This window comes from Vitis riparia, chromosome 9 (genome assembly GCF_004353265.1).
Source record: "Vitis riparia cultivar Riparia Gloire de Montpellier isolate 1030 chromosome 9, EGFV_Vit.rip_1.0, whole genome shotgun sequence".
In the NCBI taxonomy this organism is placed as follows: Eukaryota; Viridiplantae; Streptophyta; class Magnoliopsida; order Vitales; family Vitaceae; genus Vitis; species Vitis riparia.
The window spans coordinates 16357891-16383279 of record NC_048439.1 but is presented as its reverse complement, the minus strand read 5'-3'; the positions used below and the strand labels follow the sequence as shown (position 1 = coordinate 16383279).

At 43.8% G+C, this 25389-nt stretch overlaps 1 protein-coding gene across 3 annotated transcripts in view; it reads left to right on the top strand.

Moving 5' to 3' along the window:
• Positions 1–15459, top strand: part of LOC117922196 (ABC transporter C family member 13) — a 159928-nt gene extending 144469 nt beyond the window's left edge. For all 3 annotated transcript variants that reach the window (XM_034840242.1, XM_034840241.1, XM_034840243.1), the window contains 2 exons: positions 13665–13832; positions 14998–15459. In XM_034840242.1, coding sequence (XP_034696133.1) covers positions 13665–13832; positions 14998–15078 — 249 coding nt within the window. In that variant the 3' untranslated portion in view covers positions 15079–15459. The remainder of the gene's footprint in view (positions 1–13664; positions 13833–14997) is intronic.
• The last annotated feature ends 9930 nt before the right edge of the window (positions 15460–25389 follow it).

The following is a 25389-nucleotide window of genomic DNA, read 5'->3' as shown; positions in this document are numbered from 1 at the left end:
TTGGCTGCAGATTGGAGAAGGAGTTGTGCAAGTCAGAGAAGAGAAGCTTAGGAGGTGCTTGGTTGGGAAGTTTGGGGAGGGACCTTTCTTAGTTTCAGAGGTTCAGGAGTTGGAATTGTGGGCTAGGAGTACTTGGCAGCTGAGATTTGGCGTGCAAGTGCATATTTTTGGGGGGTCTTTAATCTTTTTTGAGTTTGAGGATGTTTTGGAGGCAGAAAGGGTGTTGGTGAGAGGACTTAGGAGATTCAGGGAGAGACTCATCAGTTTAGAAAGATGGCAACACGAGACTGGGTGTTTGGTTAAGGAGGAGGCTTATAAGGAGACGTGGGTGAGAGTGTTGGGTCTCCCTTTGCATTTGTGGAGCCGTGAAGTCTTCATTAAAATCGAGGACTGCTGTGGGGGCTTCATAGCAGTGGATGAAGGTTCGGAGAATTCGGTCCAAATGCAGTGGGCTAGGATCCTAGTGAGATTGAATGGGAGAAGACTACCCGGCTCCTTGCAGCTAGTGGTCGGGTCTATGTGCTACTCCATCTAGTTGTGGTGGGAAGTCCTCCCAAAATTTTCCATGGTTGTTCCAAGAAGTTGCAGTGAAGGGTTGCCTAAGTCGAAGGTTAGAGGTGACGACGGTGGTGGTCCACGCGTGAGCAAGGGAGTGGAGAAAGACCTTTTCCAAGAGCAGACTGGTAGGGAAGACGTGTCAAGCTCTGGAGGGAAGAGTGGTTGTTTAGGTGAAGGATTGGACTGCTGTCTCCAAAAAGCAGCTGCAGGCGGGGATGTTTTTGGAGGCGGTGGCAGGAGGGCCTGTTTGGAGATGACAGGGGACTCCAAGGGGGCAGGTGGGGGAAAGCCCAAATGAATGGCAAAAGGATAAGAGGGGAACTGGGCCCGCTTTTGAAGTTAGGGGAGGATTGGGTCGGGCCCATTTCAGTGGCCCTTCTCTCTTAAGGGTGGGGGGCAGCATGGGAGTGGATAACCCGTTAGGGCTCCTCATGGGAGACGATCGTGCAGCAGCGACTGTCCCGTTGGAGTGGTTCAAGCCGCCGGCAGTTTGGATCTCATGCACCGATGAAGCTCTCCAGGCTGAAGCAACAAGATATTCTTCTTCTTCCTCTCTTTTGGTGTCTCGGGGGGTGCGGGCCTTCTCTCCTTCTTCTATTTCTTGTAGGAAAAAAACGGCGAATGGGTTTCGAAGACGTGGCTGTGGATCGGCGACAGAGATGGTTGGAGTGGATGGGGACATTAGCCCCTTGAAAATGGTTTTGGCTGACGGAAGTGATGAGATGGCCTTTACCGAGGAGGAAATGGCGATGGTTTGGTCAGCGAGTCGAGTCTTGATGAAAGCAACCCTTTGAGGCAGCCTGTGGGTGGAGCGGAGTCAATTGGGGAATGGAAGTCCTCTTGTCTTGCTCAGTTTAGTGATTTTGGGCATGCCAACCACGGGATGTGAAGAGGAAATTTTAACCATGCTCAAGAAATGGATCATGACGAAAGACCAGAAGAACCGGAGGTCTGGGGCTAAAAGGGTCAAGGTTGAATCCTCAAAGTCTATAAGGGAGCTTAAAAGGTTGGAATGTTCCATTAATTTTAAAAGTTTAGGGCATGGAAGAGCTCTATTTCGAGAGAGTGGGAGGTCAGTCTCTGAGGGTAAATGAAGTTAAGAATTCTTTCCTGGAACGTGAGAGGGGCAAATGATAGAGATAAACAAAGACTCATCAAATCTCTAATCAAGACTCAGAAAGCGGATTTGGTTTGTCTGTAGAATACCAAAATCCAAAGTATGTCGTCTAGTTTGGTTCGGTCTTTGGGGGTGGGCAGATCCTTGGAGTGGGGTGCTCTTGATTCTCGGGGTATGGTAGAAGGGGGGGGGGGGGGGGGGGGGGGGGGGGTGTTAGTTTTTTTGGGATACTAGAGTTTTAGAGCTAATTGAAATGAAAATTGGGAATTTTTCGATTTCCTGTCGATTTAAAAATGTGGAGGATGGCTTCTGTTGGGTCTTTACAGGGGTGTATGGTCCTGCTGTTGGGAGGTTTAGGGAAGATTTCTGGGAGGAGTTGGGGACAATCAGGGGTTTGTGGCAGGATCCGTGGTGTTTAGGGAGTGATTTTAATGTTATTAGATTTTTGGGAGAAAGGAACAGTATATCAAGACTGTTGTTAGCAATGAGAAGGTTTTCGGAGATCATTGAGGATTTGGAATTAAGGGATCTCCCTTTGCAGGGGGAGTCTTTCACTTGGGGGGGGGGGGGGGGAAGGGTTGAACAATCAGATTCAGTCAAGGTTGGACAGATTTATAGTTTCAGAGGATTGGGAAGGTTATTTCAGTGGGGCAATTCAAAGTCTTTTGCCCAGAATTGTTTCTGACCACTACCCAATTTTGTTGGACTGTGGAGGAACGAGGAAGGGGTCTTTCCCCTTCAGGTTTGAGAATATGTGGCTGAAGGAAGAAGGTTTTAAGGATTTACTTAGGAATTGGTGGGTGGGCTTCCAATTCAGAGGTTCCTTTAGTTTCACGCTGTCTGAAAAGCTGAAAGCGCTTAAGGCCTGCTTGAAGATTTGGAATAGAGAAGTGTTTGGTAACGTGAATGCTAGAAAAGAATCAGCTTTAAAGCAGATGATATTTTGGGATTCAATAGAAAGGGATAGGGTGTTGACTGCTGAAGAGCAAAGTCTCAGAAAACAGGCTTTGGAGGAGTGTGAGAAGTGGGTGATAATGGAAGAGACATCTTAGAGGCAAAAGTCGAGAGAGTTATGGCTGAGGGAGGGTGACAAAAACACTGGATACTTTCATAAAATGGTTAATGCTCACAAGAGGGTCAACTCCATGGTGAAGAACAAGATAAATGGGGCGTGGGTTTCAAAAGATCGTGACATCAAGGAGGGTGTGGTTCAGGCTTTCCACTCTCTATTGTCGGAAACAGATGAGTGGAGGCCCAGATGCAATGGGCTACAAGTTGGGTTTTTGGAAGGAGAAAATGCAACTTTGTTAGAGGCTCCTTTTTCTGAAGAAGTGTTTGGTGCTCTCTCGGATCTCAATGGGGATAAAGCTCCTGGTCCTGATGGTTTCACAATGGTGTTTTGACAATTCAGTTGGAGCTTTCTGAAGGAGGAAGTTATGGGGTTCTTCAAGGACTTTCATGATCAAGGCAAGTTCGTCAAGAGCATTAATGCCTCTTTTATGGTTTTAATTCCTAAGAAAGGAGGAGCTGAAGACCTCAAGGACTTTAGGCCTATAAGCTTGGTGGGAAGTCTTTATAAGTTGTTAGCAAAGGTGTTAGCTAATAGGCTTAAAAAGGTGATGGGTAAGTTAGTGTCCAAGTCCCAAAATGCTTTTGTGGAGGGAAGGCAAATCCTAGATGCCTCGTTGATTGCGAATGAGGCGATTCATTCAATGCAGAAAAGTGGAGAAGGGGGCATCCTTTGCAAGCTGGATATTGAAAAGGTATATGACCATGTGAATTGGAGTTTTTTCCTTTGGTTGATGGAAATGATGGCCTTTAGAGCTAAGTGGATAAGCTGGATTCAGTGGTGTATTGGGACTGTCAGTTTTTCCGTCCTTATTAATGGAACTTCATCAGGATTCTTCCAAAGTTCTAAGGGTTTGAGACAGGGGGGATCCCCTATCCCCCTATCTGTTCATGATTGTCATGGAGGCCCTTAGTTGCTTGTTGAAGAGAGCAAAGGAGGGGGGATTCTTGCCAGGGTGGTAGCTCAGTGGTAGAGGAGGTGGGAGAGTGGAGATCACTCTTTGCTGTTTGCGGATGACACCTTAGTTTTTTGTGAGCCATCCATTGATCAGGTGTCCTACTTGAGTTGGCTTCTTATGTGGTTCGAAGCAATGTTAGGGTTGAAGGTGAACTTGGACAAAAGAGAGATCATCACGGTGGGAAGAGTGGAGAATGTAGAGGAGGTGGCCCTTGAGTTTGGTTGCAAGGTTAGCAAGCTTCCTTCTTCTTATTTGGGTCTTCCTTTGGGGGCTCGCTTTAAGAAGGTGGCAACTTGGGACAGAGTTGAGGAAAGGTTGAGGAAAAGGTTGTCTATTTGGAAAAGGCAGTATATCTCTAAGGGGGGCAGAATGACCTTGATACGGAGCACTCTGTCCAGCATGCCTATCTATTGTATGTCCCTGTTTCAGATGCCAAGGAGCGTGAGTTCGAGATTGGAGCGGATCCAAAGGAATTTTCTTTGGGGTGGTGGGGCCTTGGAAAGGAAGCCTCATTTAGTGGAATGGTCTGTTATTTGCTCAGATAAACGAAAGGGTGGGTTGGGTGTGAGGAACTTGGCGTTGCTAAATAAGGCTCTCCTATGTAAGTGGAGTTGGCATTTTGCAGTGGAAAGGGAAGCTTTATGGAGGCAAGTTATAAGTGCAACGTATGGGGAAGAAGAGGGTGGTTGGAGGTCCTGTGTTGTGAGAGGAAGTTATGGGTTAGGTTGTAGATGTCAAAATATTGTGTGAATGACCGAATCCCTTGGCCTTGAGTTTTGTATATTATATATAGACTTTACAAGGATGCTTTACATGGAAAGCAAATAAAAACAAATAAATTCCAGCATGATTCTAGCCCTATACATGTAAACTATAATCTGTCAAATAATATATGCTAACTGTACAGAATAATAAATGGAGAAATAAGGAAACAATTGTGGGCTAAAATAAGGAAAGAAGGGTGGGCTAAATTAAGGAAGGAAGTGTGGACAGCTTGTGGGCTAAAATAAGGAAAGAAGGGTGGACAGCAAAGCTGTCCTTTGAAAGCCCCCCTCAAATTGATGTAGGTTGATCAACAAGCATCAATTTGCTACTTAGCAAGCAATATCGATGACGAGGGAGAGCGTTGGTGAAGATATCAGCAATTTGTAAGTCAGTGGAAATATGTGGAAGAGTGATAACACAAGCTTCAAAGGCTTCACGGATAGAGTGACAGTCCACTTCAATATGCTTTGTGCGCTCATGATAGACAGGATTGGCCGTGATCTGAATAGCGCTTGTATTATCGGCATGTAGAGGTGTAGGATCGGTCTCAGAAAAATCTAACTCCGCAAGCAAACCTCGAAGCCAAATGATTTCAGAACAAGCAAGAGACATCGCCTGGTACTCAGATTCCGTAGATGACTTAGAGACTTTGTCTTGCTTCTTACTTTTCCAAGATATCAATGCATTACCTAAGAACACACACCAACCAGTGATGGAGCGACGGGTATCCGCACAACCAGCCCAGTCAGCATCACTATAAGCAGTAAGGCGAGTAGAATTGCCTGCAGGGAAGAACAAGCCACAAGTAGAAGTGCCTTGAACATAGCGTATGATCCTACGAATAGCAGCCAAATGAAGATGACGAGGAGTCTGAAAGAACTGGCTGACTTGCTGTACAGCAAAAGAAATGTCCGGTCTAGTAATGGTGAGATAAACAAGGCTACCCACCAACTTCCTGTATAAACTGGGATCAGCAAGTAAGTCGCCCTCCTCTTTGCGAAGCTTGACATTTAATTCCATGGGAGTATCAACAGAAGTAGCCCCTTGTAGACCAGCTGTAGCCACCAAGTCACTCGCATACTTATGTTGATTGAGGGAAATACCAGAAGGACTATGATGCACCTCAAGACCAAGAAAATATGTGAGAGACCCAAGATCTTTCATATGAAAGGACTCGGAGAGATGAGTTTTGAGCTGACCAAGTAAAGCAGAATCGGAACTAGTGATCACAATATCATCAACATAAACCAAAAGAACAACAATACCCATGTTTGATTTCCGAAGAAACAAGGAACTGTCATACTTGCTCTGCCTGAATGAAAATTGTAATAAAGTGGTGCAGAATTTATCAAACCAAGCCCTCGGAGCCTATTTGAGACCATAAAGAGAGCGACGAAGCTTACACACATGTGAAGTCGGAGAGGGAAACAATCCCAGGGGTGGTTTCATATAAATACACTCTTTAAGATCCCCATGAAGAAAAGCATTTTTTACATCCATCTGATGTAGTGGCCAATCACTGGAAGCAGCAAGAGTTAGAATCGTACGAACAGTAGTCATTTTAGCCACAGGAGCAAAGGTCTCTTCATAATTGACACCATATTCCTGATTATTCCCAAGTGCAACAAGCCGAGCTTTGTAACGATCCAAACTTCCATCAGATCGGACCTTGACTGAGTAAACCCATTTGCAACCCAGAGGAACAATAGTGGGAGGATAGGGCTCAATGTCCCAAGTGTGATTGGCCTCTAGAGCGGCAATTTCTTCCTGCATAGCTTGTCGCCAACAATCATGCTTAGCAGCATGTCAGTAGCATGTGGGAATATCAAATTTGGACAATGCAGCAGTAAGGGCTGAAATAGAATTGCCAGAACTGGAAGAGGGAAATCCATACCTATTCGGAGGTACAGACACTCGAGAAGAGCGACGTACTGAAGGTGCTGCAACTGACTGCATCTGGAGCGTGGTAGGATCAGATATCGGGTGAGCCACCGAAAGAGACTGTGGGCGGGAGCGTCTCGTATACACAATACCTAGTTGAAAGTGAGAGCTGACTGGATGAAGATCTGAGAACTGTTGCTCAAAGGAGGGAAGGACCACAGTAGAAGAGGATGACACAGTAGAAGAGGATACAGGAAAGAAATGTTGAATTTCAAAGAAAATAACATTCCTAGAAATACGTGTACGATGTAATGTAGGATCATAGCAAACAAATCCCTTTTGACACATATTATATCCTAAGAAAGCACATCGAACAGATTGAGCAGATAATTTATGTCGCTCATGAGGAGGTAAATGAACAAAGCATACACAACCAAAAATACGAAGGTGATCATAACTAGGTTGCTTAGCAAATAAGCAGAAATAAGGAGACGGAGATATGTAGGACTTGAGAAGGTAAACGATTAATCAAGTGAGTAGCAGTTTTTAGAGCCTTTACCCAAAACATGGATGGAACAAAAGATTCTAACAAGAGAGTACGTACCACATCTAAAAGATGACGATTTTTGCGTTCGGCAACTCCATTTTGTTGAGGAGTAGAGGGACATGAACGTTGATGAATAATACCCTTAGAAGCCAAGAATGCTTGAAACTCAGTAGACAAATACTCACCACCGGAATCTGTGCGTAATGTCTTAATAGAAGTAGAAAATTGATTGTCAACATACGCTAAAAACTCAGTGAAAGTACGAAAGACCTTAGATTTAAAGCGAAGAAAGTAGACCCAAGTAAATCTGCTATGATCATCAATGAAAGTCACATAATATTTAAATTTCTCATGTGAACTAATCGGGAAAGGTCCCCAAACATCACTATGGATAAGATCAAAGCAATGAGATGCTCTACTTGCATGCAAAGGGAAGGGAAGAGTTTTACTTTTACCAAGTTTGCAAGAATCACACTCAAGAGATAAAGAATAACAATCCTTATTACCAGGTAAATCAGAGTTCAATACATGAGATAAGATCTGAGTATTGGGATGGCCTAAACGACGATGCCACACCATACTAAGATCTGAAACATTATTACAAGCAAAAGACTTAATAGAAGAAAGTGGAGAAAAATCTGGAACAGGTAAAAATAGTGGAAACAAGCGCCCCACTTTAGGTCCCTTCGCGATCGGCTTCCCTGTTACCTGGTCCTGCACAACACAACCATTACCAGAAAAATTAACAGCACAATTGTTATTAACTAATTGGCCAACTGGAATAAGATTCGTGGAAAGCTGAGGAGCAAGAAACACATCAGTGAACTTAGAAGAGGCATCGCCAATAGCAGCTATGGGCAAAGAGCTGCCATTGGCAGTCTGAATGGAAGATTGACCAGTGTAGGGCCGAACATGACACAAAGTGGTGGGATTATTAGTCATGTGATTAGAGGCCCCTGAGTCCACGTACCAGAGTTTAGTAGAATTGTTACCTTGAAACCCCATTGCTAATAATGTTGAAATTAACATCTGTTGCACCATTTCTGGGGTGCAGTAATCTAGTGCAGGAGCTTCAGGAACAGAGCACGCAGTTGAAGGAGAGTCGTGTGTTGCAGAAGTTGCTATAGGAGGGACAATAACCGAAGTCTGAAATGCTTGGGCCTGACGATTCTGGGGGCGAATACGACATTCTTTGATAATGTGACACTTCTTCTTGCAATAAAAACAAAACTTCTTAGGGCAAGTGGTAGCAATATGCCCATATTCCTTGCAGCAAAAACACTGCAAGTTTTTAGAATGCATAGGTGGTCCGCGTCCTTGGGCAGCATAAGCTACAATTGCCGTCTTGGAACTGCCATGAGATTGCTCCAAAATAGCTTGAGTACTAAGGCGTTGCTCTTCGCGAAGTAACTCACCAAAAAAAATATCAAGAGAGGGAACAGGAGATCTATTCAGTAAAGAGGAGCGGACAGATTCATATTCCGGACGTAGTTTCATAAGAAACTGATCACGCCGGGTAGTCGCGTGAATAGTCTGAATAGTTGAGAGAGCGGCAATAGGAACATCCGCTGTAACCAAATCAGCATATTCATGCCAAAGAGTCAGAAATGCCGAGTAGTAGTCCTGGATGGAAAGACTACCATATTGAAACATGGCAATCTCATGTTCTAATTGAAAGCGACGAGCATCGTTATCCTGATGATAAACTTTCTTCAAATAAGCCCACATAGATTGAGCGGAGCGATGGGGCCGCAAGTGGGTGACAATATGAGGCTCCACTAAACCAAGAAGCCAAGACATGATGTGTGCATCAAGCATAACCCATGAAGGAGAAGACCCAACATCCTGAGATTTGTCAAAAATGGATGGTTTTTCAACATCCGTGCCATCAATATGACCCCAAAGGTCTTTTCCCTTGAGAAAAAGTTCAAACTGAAATGCCCAGGTAGAATAATTTGTGCCTGTAAACTTAACACACAGAGGTGCGGAATCCATAGAAAATAAATAGAACCCGAGACAAAAGGATTGACCAAAAAAAATCCCAGAAGAAAACTGACCCACGATAGCCACAGAAATACTGAGAAAAATGGTTGTGTTTGAGTGCAGCACGGATCAACACAGACTTGACCGAAAGACACGAGAGGCACCTCTGAAACCGAAAAGACAGAAAAGAATTTAAGGGAAGAAAAATTAGCAACCTTACTTTGATATCATGTCAAAATATTGTGTGAATGACCGAATCCCTTGGCCTTGAGTTTTGTATATTATATATAGACTTTACAAGGATGCCTTACATGGAAAGCAAATAAAAACAAATAAATTCCAGCATGATTCTAGCCCTATACATGTAAACTATAATCTGTCAAATAATATATGCTAACTGTACAGAATAATAAATGGAGAAATAAGGAAACAATTGTGGGCTAAAATAAGGAAAGAAGGGTGGGCTAAATTAAGGAAGTGTGGACAGCTTGTGGGCTAAAATAAGGAAAGAAGGGTGGACAGCAAAGCTGTCCTTTGATAGTGGAAAGCGATTAGGAGAGGTTGGGATGCGTTAGGTGACAATTTGGCTTATTCTGTGGGAAATGGTAGGAGGGTTAGATTTTGGAAGGATAAGTGGTGTGGAGATGATCAGTTGTGTACTTCTTTTCCTTCTTTATTTGCTATATCCTTGGATAAGGAGGCTTGGGCGGCGGATGTGTGGATTCATTCTAGAGGGGGAGTGTGGGCTCCTAGGTTCTCTAGGCGGATTAATGATTGGGAAGTGTTCAAGGTGGAGCGCCTTCTTTTGAGGTTGCAAGAGAGGAAGGTTTATAGTGATGTGGAAGATCAAGTAAATTGGACTAAGGCAAAGGACAGAAGATTTTCAGTTAAGTCTCTTTACAAGACGTTGGAACCGGAAAGACGAGAAGAATTTTCTGCAAGCGTCATATGGAATTCTTTGGTGCCTCCGAGGGTGAGTTTTTTTGCTTGGGAGGCCACGTGGAAAAAGGCCTTAACCTTGGATCGTATTCAGAAAAGAGGGTTCTCCTTGGCTAATAGATGTTATTTGTGTATGGCAGAGGAAGAGTCTATTGATCACATTCTCCTGCTTTGTGGGTTGGCCAGAAGTTTATGGAGCTTACTTTTCTCCCTCTTTGGGGTTTCGTGGGTGCTCCCCTCTTCAATTAGAAAGGCGTTATTGGGGTGGTTAGGGCCTTGTGTGGGAAAGGAAAGGAAGAAAGTGTGGCTTTCAGCTCCCTTGTGCCTTTTTTGGATTGTTTGGAAGGAAAGAAACAGTAGGGCATTTGAAAATGTAGAGCATTCGATTCAGGAGTGTAAATCGGTTTTACTTTGTAATCTGTGGGCGTGGACTAGGGGGTTTTTTATTTCTGGTCCCACTTTCGTTGTAGATTTTGTTGATTGGTTAGGCCATGGGTAAAGGTTTTTTCCTCTTTTTTGTATACCTCCTGTATACGCTGGGGTGCTTCCTTGAAGTGCCTCATTTTTCTTAATATATTTCTCTTTATTCATCAAAAAAAAAAAAAAAAGTGAATATACAAGTATTATTTAGAAATCATTCTTTGTTTCCATGGTATAAGAGCCTTGTGCTTAGTAGCTTTTTTTTTTTTTTTTTTTTTCTCTTCTATCTATGGCTTGAATTGCTAGCATTAGTCCCAATTTTTTCAATTCTCAATTGCTAGAATTGTTCACTTATCCTTTCAGCCTTCATAGTTGGCGTTGGTTCAAGGGATTGGTTTAAAACCCGGTTTTCACTGTTTGTGGTTCACGATCTCCCTATTCTAAAGAAACAACTTGAATGTAAGTGGACATTTACAATAAATTATAGGGGAAAACGGGACACTTGAGAGGTACAAAGCAAGATTGGTAGCTAAGGGATATATTCAAACTTGTAGGATAGATTACCAAGAAACCTTTACTTTAGTGGCAAAGATGGATACTATTCAGATATCGTTATCCCTCGATAATAACTTAGATTAACCCTTGCATTAGTTCTGATATAAAGAATGCATTCCTCCATGGGAATTTAGAAAAGGAGATTTATATGAAGATCTTAACTGGTCTAGAATAAAATTTCAAGGGGAACAAGGTTTGTCAATTGAAGAAGGCTCTATATGGGCTTAAACAATCCCCCAAAGCTTGGTTTGGAAGGTTTGCTTAGGCAATGAAGAACATGAATTATATTTAGAGTCAAGGGGATCATATATTGTTTGTTAAACTCTCTGGGAGTGGGAAAATAACTACTCCCATTGCATGTGTTGATGATATCATTGTGATAGAAGGTGATTGAGAAGAAATAAGGAGATTAAAAGAGAAGTTGGAAAAAAGTTTGAAATTAAAGACATAAGAAAACTTTATTACTTTCTGGGATTGAAATTACTCCGTCAAAGAAAGGAATTCTCATTTAACTGCAAATGTATATTTTAGGTCTCTTCAGAGAAACCAGTTGTCAGGGTGTAAGCCAGAAAATACACCCATCAAGGCTGGTCACAAACTTGATGAACCAGAAAGTCCTCTAATTGAGAGAGAGAGGTATCGGCTCTTAATGGGTAAGTTAATTTACATATTACGTACTAGAATTGATATACCATATGTTGTGAGCCAATTTATGCACAATCCTAAGGAGCTACGCATAGAGGCGTTATTTAGATGCTTGAATGCTTAAAGTTAACTCATGGAATAATACTTTGTTTTAGAAAACTGAGAGGATGATACTTAAGCTTTATGCAGATGCTAATTGGGTAGGATCAGTCGCTAGCAGAAGATGAACATCTGACCATTGTACTTTCTTAGGAGGAAATTTGGTGGCTTACAGGGGTAAGAAATAATATGTGGTTTCTAAGTCAAGTGCTAAGGTTGAATTTAAAGATATAGCACATGGACTGTGTGAGTTTCTTTGGATAAAAATTATTCTTAGTGATCTCAGAGTAAGTTGAGAAGGTTCTATGAAAGCTCTGTTGTGACAAGAAGTCTGTTATTAGTACAACCACAATTTAGTTCAACATAACTGAACTAAGCATTTTAATGAGAATTCAAAATCAAATCAGATCATACTGTCAGGAGGACTTTGTTGTCAAAGATAAGAAGTTAAACTCAGTTGAACAGCCTAAAATTCTATGATTGATTAGGTTGATTTGTAGCTATATTTAAATCATTCTACAACTTCAATTGCCTGTAGGAATTTTACTACTGTTTTCCAATTGTTTTTCTCCTAGTTTTTAGCCTTGATCTTAGCCTTACTCATGTACTAGGCTGGGTCTCTTATGGATAGAAGATTACCTTTGGGATATTGTATTTTGCGAGAGACAGCCTTGTTAGATGAGTAAGAACCGGTTGTAGCACAATCTATTGCTGAAGCTGAATTCTGAGCAATGGCCTAAGGTATATATGAAGTCTTGTGGATTACAATTTTACTCGAGGAGTTTAAATTGGAACCTAAAGAGCCTATGATGATCTATTGTGACAATAGAGCAATAATCAATATTGCACATAATCCAATTCAATATGATTGCACCAAACATGTTAATGTGGATAGGCACTCCATGAAGGAAAAAATCGAGAATGGACAAATTTTCATACCTTTGCCACAACCAAGAAGCAGCTAGCAGTTATTTTCACAAAGGGAATTTCGAACACAATGTTCAACTCTATAGTTAGCAAGTTGGGAATGCATGACATCTTTGCATCAACTTGAGGGGGAGTGCAAGAATTAAGGCAGATTCTAAGGGTCTAATTGTGTCCTAGAATCTGTCCAGATTCGTAGAATCTGATTTAGTTGATGATTTATCGTAATCTTTAGCATTTTTCAGTAACTAATAGATCGTGGGGTGTTTCTAAGGATAACATGACTTTATTATAATCTTTGTTTAGCTTTTTTAATCTGTACAATGTGTGTCAATAGCCTCATAAATTTTTCTAATCAGTGAAGGGACAGCTTATTCCTAATATTTTCTTGTTCTTGCTCTCATAATTCTCACTTCAATTAGATAAACCTTGATCTTTCTTCTATATTTTCTGTTGAATCCCAGGAAGCTATCCATCTTAGCTGCCTTCCTCAAGTCCTCCAGAAACCATCCAATCTCTTCCTTTTTCAAAACCCAAGGAGAAATAGTACCTGGGCTTTGCACTAATATTGAAATTGATGTCCCACCAAACTCATCTTCAAATCTTAGCTCAAAGGTTTTCTTTTCCATATTGGTCAAGCTTCTTCTACTTCTTTCCATAGGTTTGGAGAGCTGTAATGACAGAATAAAAAGCTCCACATTCAATTTTTTTTTTCAATTTTTTTAACAATATAGAATAGCATGCAACTTGGTTCAGGTTTATCATCAAACCAGATAAAATAAGACACAAGTCAATTCCAGAAAATCTAACAAGTATGCCTGATATGGATCAAGGTTGGTTTTGTTTGTTTCTCAGTTCAGCTGCCCAATATATGAAAACTTCAGAAAAAATAGGTAGAGAAAGAATGGTGTATAACCTGGAAAAGAAACATCCATACTAAAACTGCTATATTCTCATTTATATCATTTAATGTCAGATAGACTCATTGCGAACATAGGATCAGAAGAAAGTGAGAAGGAAAAAGAAAATTTTGATTAGTTTGCTGGACCTGTTGACCTGTTGATGAGATACCTGGAGCTGTTGGTTTTCGCTCCAGTTAGGCATTATCAGGTTTAGGGATTATTGAGCATCAGGGAGAACAATGAGGCTGAGACTTGATCCTAATTCATAATTTACACATATTGAACAACATGAAAATTTTCAGGTATTGTGTCTGGATGAATGCACGGCCAACATAGATGCTCAAACATCTTCAGTACTACAGAATGCCATACTTACTGAATGCAGAGGCATGACAGTGATCACAATTGCTCACCGGATTTCCACAGTTTTAAGCATGGATAATATCTTGATTCTTGATCGAGGCATCCTGGTATGCTTTTCTTTTCTCTCATCACGTATGCTTATCATTGTAATCTTTATGCTTAAGAGGAGATATCAGTCTCTGTTCTCAAAAAAAAAAAAAAAAAAAAAAAAAAGGGAAAGAAAAAGAAAAAGAGGAGATATCAGTCATTTTCCAATAAAAAAAAAAGGTGTTAGAATGTGTAATAGATGTTGGAGATCTCATGGGTTGGCCTTTGAGAAAAGTATTGTGATGCAGCACATATGCAAGGTTTTGAAATCTAATACTTAATGGATCAAACAGGCAAGATCTCTGACATGCAAATTGTTAATCTGTAATTAACCCAAAAGCTTAAGCTATCAAGCTAACACCCTCCCTCTCTTTTTAGCCCTAACCTGGAGGTGGAGAGACATACAACCAATAACACACATGAGGACAAAGAGGTCAAACCTAGACATCTAAGAACCAAAGCTCTGATACCATGTTAAATCATCAATCGACTTACAAGGTTACTAGGTAATGAGCATAATGATGTAAATCATGTTAAACCATGAATTGCAGAATAACGTACATATTCCACCCACTCATGATTCACAATTAAAGATGGCAGGGTAGAATTTGTTCATTGTCGTCCCACCCATGAATATGAGTCATATTTACTGAGGATGCTCCCGATTATAGTCTGAATTTATTTATTATTCAATTCAAGTCAGCCTAGTGTTAATCATTCTTTCACACTCCATCTAATATTAGCTTAAAAGGTGGAGTTAATGGTCAAAGATTTCTTTGATCTTAGGTGGAAATGCTGCTTCATGAGGAACTTTAAGAATCAGTCAGAAATGGGCCTCCGTTGGTGTGTTGGATTAGCATTTCAGCACCTATAACTTCTTAATGTTTTGTTACTTCTCAGGAGTTGTATAAGGCTACAGAACCATTATTTATTTATTAACCATGAAATATAATCTCATATGGGGAATCAATTGCCCAATCTTCTACCAAATTATCAAGAAATTGTGCACTTGTTCCAATTGTCCTACACATTGGAAAATCAGCATCTGGTTGAAACATTTAATTATGTTATTATGAACCCGACCATACCATAATAACAAGTATAACTTGTTAGGGCTAACTGGACAAGGGCTTGATTTCTTCCTTATGCACTGTGCTTAGTTCCTTTTTCTCTGCCCTTGTGTAGGTTGAACAAGGAAACCCGCAGGTTCTTCTACAAGATCACTCCTCCAGATTTTCAGGTTTTGCTAAAGCTTCCACAATGTGAGACCTGATGACGAAATAAAATTCTGAGATCATGTGATGTAGCAAAGACAAATTTCTAGGCTAACCTACACTCAAAACATGGAAGGGTTTGAGACAAACCTGATGTTCCTGGAGTATCTAACTAAGGCCATCAGGTCAAGCACTAGTGCTCATCTGAAAGAATTTTAGCTTGAGAAAGCATGTTGTATTTTGGGCTGGGATCTTAGAAGGATCTGATTCTGATTAGAGATTATGACCTGAAAGTAGTTGTAACTTGTTTCTAAATTGGTTTTGACCAAAAGTATCGGATGTCTCTAGTATGAACAATGGATTAGGTTGGATTATTTCTTCTGTTTCATACTCTAAAGCTTTTATTTAACCTTCCCCTGGCATTCGTTAAGGAGATTCAAGTGCCCCTTAAGTTTTTTTTCTTCATGCAGAATGTCTTGGTGGGAGTATTTCCTAAATTTCCAAGGAATCCTAGTCCTTTTTTGCATGAGTAGAGCAGTTAGAAAGAAAAAACACTCAAATTTCTTTCTCCCAAAAATCTTTTTAAAACTATCGTAGTTTATGCTTATTAGAATCCATATGAAACTCATATTTTGAAAGATAAATTTAATATAACAGTAATTTATATTAAATTATAGTATTGTGGATTATGTGACAAAAGAGAAATGTCGAGATTTTTGAGAAAAATTGTAGAACAGAAAGGATATTGTAGGATTCTAAACCTCTTGAACTGCCACTTTTATAGGAATTTCACTCAATATTATTCAATTTAGTTGGCTCTCGGTTTGTAATTAGAAAGGGGTGAATAATGTTTAGAGAGTTTGATTTCAGTTTTTGAGATATTTTGTACATGTTTTATCTGTTATTCCCCTTGTATAATGGATGGGTGTCAGCCCCTTAGCCACTTGACCCGAATAGGAAGGAAAAGGATCATGGGTAGGCCTTGCACCCATGAGGACCTAGACAGTGAAGCAAGGAGGGTCTAGAGGGTTGGTGGTTCAAACCCTAGATGATAAGTGAGAAGGCGGAAGTCAAGTCTGACAAGCACCGCGCGCGCACCACGGGCGAGCCAGACACGCACCGCGCGCGCACCGCGGGCGAGCCAGACGCGCACCGCGGGCGAGCCAGACACGCACCGCGCGCGCACCGCGGGCGAGCCAGACGCGCACCGCGCGCGCACCGTGGGCGAGCCAGACACGCACCGCGCGCGTACCGCGGGCGAGCCAGACGCGCACCGCGCGCGCACCAAGAGCAAGCCAGGCGCGCACCAGACACTTGTGGGCTATGAAGTGAGTGCAGATGGGGGTCGAGGGTTAATATTGGAAATTATTTTATTTATTAAATAATTCCATTATGTCTCCTCAGACATTTTGATGTCTCCTGGAGAAACTTTGAAAACGGCCCGTATTGCTCTTTAAGGGGGGGGTAGGTGACTCAAGGGGGCGCCGAGGGAGATCTTGAGCGCACCAAGGGGGCACCATGGCACGGCCTTGGGCGTGCCTAGGACACACGGAAGGCACTCGAGCGCACACCCACATGGGCTCAACGACATGTGAGGGTGCACCCCGTGGCCGCAACGGCACGGGGCCAAGTGCAGCCTACCTCCTCCCCGCGCAGGCACGAGGGCGCCTAATCCTTGTGCGGTGAGCCAGCTGAGCAAGCCATGGGCGCAACGCCATGGTCTAGTGGGGCAGCAGCTGACTCGCAACATGACATGCCAACTCACAGCACAGGGGCGCAATGCCCTGTGCACCAAGACGGGATCAGCCATGGGCGCAATGCCATGGCTCGTGGCATTGAAGCACCAGACCTGGTCAGGCTGGTCCGTGCATGCTGCCTAGTTCAAAGAGCCTTGATCAAGGCACGTTGGTGAAGCACTCGGTCACAAGCGGCACCTTTGGGGGAAGGCAGCAGCTTGTTAGGAGGACTCACCAGCAGCTGAGGAGATGGGCTCAAGACAAGGTAGTTGGTCAGCTAGTCAGTGGCAGCTAGCTGGAGCAGCAGGGGACCAGGTCAACAAGCAGCAGTTGGCTGAGGTGCTGAAGGCTTGATGCATGGAGGTGGTCCACGAGCAGGCCACGACCTGGAGGGTGGGTGGTTGTGCAAGGCGGTTCAGGGCGGTTCCAGCCAGTTGCATAACCACCCAGATTGGCTCCATGTTTGAATTTTTGAAATTCGAATTGTAACTGCAGCTGTGTCTCTTTTAAAAGAGCACCTGCATCCTTGAGACGGGCAGGGAGGGGGAGAGAATTGTGATTAGGGTTCTCTGAAAGCTTAGGGGTGTAAGCTTACTCTCTGACTCAGGGAGAACAGTTTTGTATTCTTGTAGTTGAGAATTAATACAAGTTGGGAAGGTTCCCGTATCTGTGTTGTCCCTGTTGTGGTTCTTTGCTGTTGCCTAGTTCTTTATTGGGTTGCTTGGTGTTGCTTTGGTTTTCAAAGTGTGCTGGGAAGGAAGGTTGGCTAAGGATTGGTCCTTAGTACCGCACATCCAAGGTGAAAAATTTAAGCCAAAATCGAGGGTGTGACAATTGGTATCAGAGCCCGCACCAGAGATGGCTGGTGGTAGTGCAATGGAGGCCCTGCGGGAAAGAATGGCTCGGATTGAAGAAATTTTGGGAGAATGGCCAGGCGAGGAAGGCTCTGTGGCTTCGTGGGCAGAAAACGCCATGGGGGAAATTCATGTGCAGAGGAATATGCTGGAATCCCATGATGGTTTCTTTGAAGAGAAACTTGGTGGGTTGAAGGCTGAGATGCAGTCCTTGATGGATGGTTTCAAGGGAACCCTGCAGTCATACGGAGAAGACATGGCCGTCCTTAAAAAGGCCGTGTTGCAGGGATCCTCTTCAAGCCCTGAAGCCCCTTCTTCCAAGGTTCGTGTTCCAGAGCCTAAGGGCTTCAACGGCAACAGAAACGCAAAGGAGTTGGAGAACTTCCTGTGGGACATGGAGCAGTTCTTCAAAGCTGCTCGTGTTCCTGATGGTGAGAAGGTGTCCATCACCAGCATGTATTTGGCTGGTGATGCCAAGTTATGGTGGCGGACCAGGATGGAGGATGATGCAGAGTCTGGAAGGCCCCAAATCACCACTTGGGAGACTCTGAAGAAGGAACTGAAAGATCAGTTCCTCCCCACCAACACTGCTTGGGTGGCCCGGGAAGCCTTAAAACGGCTCAGACACACCGGATCCGTGAGGGAATACGTCAAGGAGTTCAGTTCCTTGATGCTGGACATAAAGAACATGTCAGAGGAGGACAAGCTCTTTAATTTCATGTCAGGCTTGCAAGGATGGGCTCAGACGGAACTAAGGAGGCAAGGTGTTCGTGATCTCCCTGCTGCCATGGCTGCAGCAGACTGCCTGGTGGACTACAAGATGAGCGGCTCCATCTCCACCACGCAGAGACCCAAGTCTGAGGGAGGCAAGAAGGCTAAGGCTGAAGGCAAGACTTCTAAGAAGTCTGAGTGGAAGAAACAAGGCAAGAAACCTGCTGCAGGGGGAAAGCCAGTGGCGAAGACCACTAAGGTTGTGCAGCAGACCACCCGAACGATGGGATGTTTCATCTGCAATGGCCCTCACCGAGCCAAGGATTGCCCCAAGAGAGAAAAACTCTCTGCTCTTGTGACTGCAGACGACAGGGAAGACACTGACCCAGAGACACCTCCTAGAGTCAATCCGTTGCAGCTCCTGAACGTGATTCATGGTGAGACCCCTGTCCAGAAATCTCTTATGCATATTCATGCAATTGTGAATGGGGTGCAGGTGAAAGCCTTAGTGGACAGTGGTGCCACTCACAATTTTGTGGCCACCAAAGAGGCAGTAAGGTTGGGACTGAAGCTGGAGGAAGACACTAGTCGGATCAAAGCAGTAAATAGTAAAGCTCAGAAGATCCAAGGGGTAGCAAAGAACGTCCCAATGCAAATTGGTGACTGGAAAGGTATGTGCAACCTACTTTGTGTACCCTTGGATGACTTTGATTTGATCCTTGGTGTGGACTTTCTGTTGAGGGCTAAGGTGGCCCTAATTCCTCATCTTGGCGGATTGATGGTGTTGGAAGAGAAACAGCCCTGCTTTGTGCAGGCTTTGAAGGCAAAAGATGGTGGCAAGAGCCAACCCGAGATGCTGTCTGCCATCCAGTTGAAAAAGGGACTAAAGAGGGGCCAAGAGACCTATGTTGCAGCCCTGATTGAGATCAAGGAGGGACAGTCAGTGGAAGTCCCTGACTCAGTGGTCAAAATCCTCAAGGAGTTCAAAGACGTGATGCCTGCAGAACTCCCCAAGGAGTTGCCTCCCCGGCGACCTATTGACCACAAGATCGAGTTGCTGCCTGGAACAAAGGCCCCTGCTCAAGCCCCTTATCGGATGCCTCCTGCAGAGTTGCTGGAGTTGCGAAAACAGTTGAAGGAATTGTTGGATGCAGGTCTGATCCAACCTTCAAGGGCTCCCTATGGTGCACCTGTGCTGTTCCAGAAGAAGCACGATGGCTCACTCCGCATGTGTGTGGACTACAGAGCCCTCAATAAGGTGACCATCAAGAACAAGTACCCGATCCCCTTGGCTGCTGAGCTGTTTGACAGGTTGTCAAAAGCCTCCTACTTCACCAAGCTGGATCTGAGATCGGGCTACTGGCAGGTTCGAATTGCAGCAGGAGACGAGGCAAAGACCACTTGTGTAACTCGGTATGGATCATACGAGTTTCTGGTAATGCCCTTTGGATTAACTAATGCCCCTGCTACATTTTGTAACCTAATGAATGATGTTCTATTTGACTACTTAGATGCATTTGTGGTAGTGTATCTAGATGACATAGTAGTTTATAGTAAGTCTTTAATAGAACATGAGAAGCACTTGAGATTGGTGTTTCAGAGATTGAGGGAGAACCGGCTTTATGTAAAGCCAGAAAAGTGCGAGTTTGCTCAGGAGGAGATTACCTTTCTTGGGCACAAGATCAGTGCAGGCCTGATCAAGATGGACAAAGGCAAGGTGCAGGCTATAATGGAGTGGTCAGCCCCTACCAAAGTGACCGAGCTGCGATCCTTCCTTGGCTTGGCCAACTATTACAGAAGGTTCATCAAGGGGTATTCGAAGGTGGTGTCTCCCCTTACTGACCTGCTGAAGAAGGACAACCAGTGGAATTGGAGCCTTCAGTGTCAGACAGCCTTTGAAGGCTTGAAGAAGGCCATCTCCACTGAGCCTGTGCTGCGTTTACCTGACTTGGACTTACCCTTTGAAGTCCAGACAGATGCCTCGGATAGGGCTTTGGGAGGAGTCTTGGTGCAGGAAGGGCACCCTGTTGCATTTGAAAGCCGGAAGCTGAACAATGCCGAGCAGAGGTACTCCACCCATGAGAAGGAGATGACGGCTGTGGTTCACTGCCTGCAGCAGTGGAGACACTATTTGTTGGGAAGCATCTTCACAGTGGTCACTGACAATGTGGCCAACACCTTCTTCAAGACCCAGAAGAAGTTAAGCCCCAGACAAGCACGATGGCAAGAGTTCCTGGCCGACTTCAAGTTTGAGTGGCTGCATCGACCAGGAAGGCATAACACAGTGGCTGATGCCTTGAGTAGGAAGGAGGTGATTGCCTATATCACTGCCCTCTCAGAAGTCATCTCTGACTTCAATGAGAAAATCAAGCAGGCTGCAGAACATGATCCTGCTTATGATAAGCTGAGACAGCAAGTCAAGGAAGGCGTGATCAGAAGGTATTGGCTAGAAGGAGACCTCCTTGTGGCTAAAGGAGGAAGATGGTATGTTCCTGTGGGCAACCTAAGAAAGGAACTACTTCGGGAAACCCATGATGCAAGGTGGGCAGGCCATCCCGGTGAAGAGAGGACTCTAGCACTGCTAGCTAGGTCCTACTACTGGCCTAAGATGGGCGAAGATGTGGAAGCATATGTGAAGTCTTGCTTGGTCTGTCAGATGGACAAGACTGAAAGAAGAAAGGCTGCTGGGTTGCTGCAGCCCCTCCCTGTTCCAGAGAAACCTTGGGAGAATATTTCTATGGACTTCATCACTGGATTTCCAAAGGTTCGTGATTTTAAATCTATCTTTGTTGTTGTAGATAGATTTTCCAAGTATGCTGTTTTTATACCTGCTCCTGATGCTTGCCCTGCGGAGGAGGCGGCTAAGTTGTTCTTCAGCAATGTTGTCAAACATTTTGGACTGCCTAAAGACATAGTCAGTGATCGAGACGCAAGATTCACAGGTCGGTTTTGGATTGAGCTGTTCAGACTCTTGGGTTCAGAGTTGAAGTTTTCCACAGCCAACCACCCTCAGACTGATGGGCAGACTGAGAGGATCAATGCCTTGCTGGAAGAGTACTTAAGGCACTATGTGACAGCGACTCAAAAGAATTGGGTGGATTTGATGGATACTGCCCAGTTGTGCTACAACTTGCAGAGGAGCTCAGCAACAGGGATGAGCCCCTTTGAGCTGGCTATTGGGGTACAGCCACGGATGCCTTTGGAGGTGGCTAAGCAGAGGACTGGAGGTAATAACCCTGCAGCTTACAAGATGGCTCAATCCCGGCAGGAGATGTTTGATGAAGCCCGGGACAGTCTAGAGAAGGCAGCTAGACGCATGAAGAAGTATGCAGATCGGAATCGGAGACCCTTAGAATTTCAGGTCGGGGACAAGGTCCTCCTGAAATTGACTCCTCAGATCTGGAAGAAGATCAGTAGCAAGACAAGACAGAGGGGTTTGATTCCTAAATATGATGGACCATTCGAAGTGATCAAACGAGTTGGGCAGGTGGCCTATAGGTTGCAGCTACCTGAGAGGCTAAAGCTTCACCCAACATTCCATGTGAGTTTTCTGAAGCCTTACCATGAAGACTTGGATGCTGAGAGGGTGCAGACCAGACGGGCACCTCCCTTGGTCATGAAGCAATTTGATCGTGAGATAGAGACAATCCTGGATCATAGGACCATGGGACATAGCAGAAAGAATCGGCGAACCGATTTCTTGGTTCAGTGGAAGGGCACTTCAGAAGCAGATGCTACATGGGAAAGAGATGTTACTCTATGGCAATTTGAGAAGGAGGTACAGGCCTACTGGCAGTCTAAGTCGACGAGGGCGTCGACTTCAGCAGGCGGGGGTGGGTTTGTCAGCCCCTTAGCCACTTGACCCGAATAGGAAGGAAAAGGATCATGGGTAGGCCTTGCACCCATGAGGACCTAGACAGTGAAGCAAGGAGGGTCTAGAGGGTTGGTGGTTCAAACCCTAGATGATAAGTGAGAAGGCGGAAGTCAAGTCTGACAAGCACCGCGCGCGCACCACGGGCGAGCCAGACACGCACCGCGCCGCACCGCGGCGAGCCAGACGCGCACCGCGGGCGAGCCAGACACGCACCGCGCGCGCACCGCGGGCGAGCCAGACGCGCACCGCGCGCGCACCGTGGGCGAGCCAGACACGCACCGCGCGCGTACCGCGGGCGAGCCAGACGCGCACCGCGCGCGCACCAAGAGCAAGCCAGGCGCGCACCAGACACTTGTGGGCTATGAAGTGAGTGCAGATGGGGGTCGAGGGTTAATATTGGAAATTATTTTATTTATTAAATAATTCCATTATGTCTCCTCAGACATTTTGATGTCTCCTGGAGAAACTTTGAAAACGGCCCGTATTGCTCTTTAAGGGGGGGTAGGTGACTCAAGGGGGCGCCGAGGGAGATCTTGAGCGCACCAAGGGGCACCATGGCACGGCCTTGGGCGTGCCTAGGACACACGGAAGGCACTCGAGCGCACACCCACATGGGCTCAACGACATGTGAGGGTGCACCCCGTGGCCGCAACGGCACGGGGCCAAGTGCAGCCTACCTCCTCCCCGCGCAGGCACGAGGGCGCCTAATCCTTGTGCGGTGAGCCAGCTGAGCAAGCCATGGGCGCAACGCCATGGTCTAGTGGGGCAGCAGCTGACTCGCAACATGACATGCCAACTCACAGCACAGGGGCGCAATGCCCTGTGCACCAAGACGGGATCAGCCATGGGCGCAATGCCATGGCTCGTGGCATTGAAGCACCAGACCTGGTCAGGCTGGTCCGTGCATGCTGCCTAGTTCAAAGAGCCTTGATCAAGGCACGTTGGTGAAGCACTCGGTCACAAGCGGCACCTTTGGGGGAAGGCAGCAGCTTGTTAGGAGGACTCACCAGCAGCTGAGGAGATGGGCTCAAGACAAGGTAGTTGGTCAGCTAGTCAGTGGCAGCTAGCTGGAGCAGCAGGGGACCAGGTCAACAAGCAGCAGTTGGCTGAGGTGCTGAAGGCTTGATGCATGGAGGTGGTCCACGAGCAGGCCACGACCTGGAGGGTGGGTGGTTGTGCAAGGCGGTTCAGGGCGGTTCCAGCCAGTTGCATAACCACCCAGATTGGCTCCATGTTTGAATTTTTGAAATTCGAATTGTAACTGCAGCTGTGTCTCTTTTAAAAGAGCACCTGCATCCTTGAGACGGGCAGGGAGGGGGAGAGAATTGTGATTAGGGTTCTCTGAAAGCTTAGGGGTGTAAGCTTACTCTCTGACTCAGGGAGAACAGTTTTGTATTCTTGTAGTTGAGAATTAATACAAGTTGGGAAGGTTCCCGTATCTGTGTTGTCCCTGTTGTGGTTCTTTGCTGTTGCCTAGTTCTTTATTGGGTTGCTTGGTGTTGCTTTGGTTTTCAAAGTGTGCTGGGAAGGAAGGTTGGCTAAGGATTGGTCCTTAGTACCGCACATCCAAGGTGAAAAATTTAAGCCAAAATCGAGGGTGTGACAATGGGTATAGTCTGTCTTGGACCAGTTTTGCATTTTGCTGTAAGAAGTTCTCATCCCTCTCTTGAACCTTACTATTATCAATTTATATTTTATTTTTTATTAAAAAAAACTAATGGTAATTTATTATGGCTATATTGAACATGTCATTTGATAAAGACAATAAAAAATTCAAGGAAAAAAATCATCATGAACTTGTCTTTTGAAAAAAAATATATAGTTTTGACATTGAATTTTATCCTTTCAAACAAAAAGTTCAGTATTTTTACATTGAACTTGTCTTTTAGTATTTTGTAACTAGTTTTTTTAATATATATTTTTTAAAAAGTTTAATATAAAAATATTGAACTCGTTTTTTAAAAGATAAGTTTAATATAAAAATACTAAAAATATTTAAACTTGGTACAATCGCAATGAACTAGTGGGATTCCAACTTATGAAGTAGGGCTTCATATCTCATATCTAAGATTTGCTGATAATTGTATTATTTTTTTCAGCAAGTAATATTATGGGGAAAAAAATATAACTATGGAAAATACTTTAAATACATATGCAATAATGATAATGATAATAATAATAATAATAATAATAATTTTGTTTTTTTTAAAAAAAAAACTATCATACATCAATACATAATAATTTCAAGAATAAGCCAAAAAATATATTTTTCTTAGTTAAATTTTCTAATAAAATTTCATTTTTAAAAACAATCAAGAATTGTTCTTACAACCCATTATTTGAGAATTGTTTTTGAAAATATTACATAAAAGATCCTAAACTCTCTTTCTTTATTTGCTTGGAATTAAGTATTCCATCCCAAGTACAAAGGTGGCCTTGGCATCATATGTTCGTTACTAAACTTGGAGAGAAATAAGTATGCAGAGAAAGAAAATATTTTTAGGATTGAAAAAGAAGTCGAATGATTCAATAGTTGGGAACAAGATTGTGGGTTTTAACGGTTTATTGGTAATAGTAGAAGGATTCTCTCTTAGAGTGAATGATACAAGTTATTTAAATTGATTGGACGTTGGTAGGCCTCCCCAACTGCGAGTTTGAGGGCCTCAACCCACAGACTGGCCTGAACCCAACGGGCCTAATGTGGTTGGTAACAGTAGAAGCAACCTAACTATCCAGTTATTTTATTAGAGTATTTATTTTGTTTTTAATTTTCAAATAGAGATGTGTAACCACCTGATTTTTAGATTTTTGTTTCTTAGGAATATTTTATTTTTCATAATTATCTCTCTAATTGCCTATATATTTAAGGCTTACATTCTCTCAATAAAATAAAACGGAGAGTTGCATTTTTCTCTCTGTGATTTCATGGTATCAGAGCAGCAGCAGCAGCACATCTAGGCCTAATTCAATCTCATGGCAAAGACTGCCATGATGGAAACGAGTCTTCAGTGGCTACTTCAGGTTGTCCACAGTAGATGGTCAAACGAGTCTTTAGTAAAGAGGACTTATTCAGACCTCAGAAACTTAGACCAAACAAGGTAATCATTGTGTAACTCAATATTACACTAATCTTCAAGCTTTATGGCAAGAGTTAGATTTATTTACGGAGGTCAATTGTTGTCCTAAGT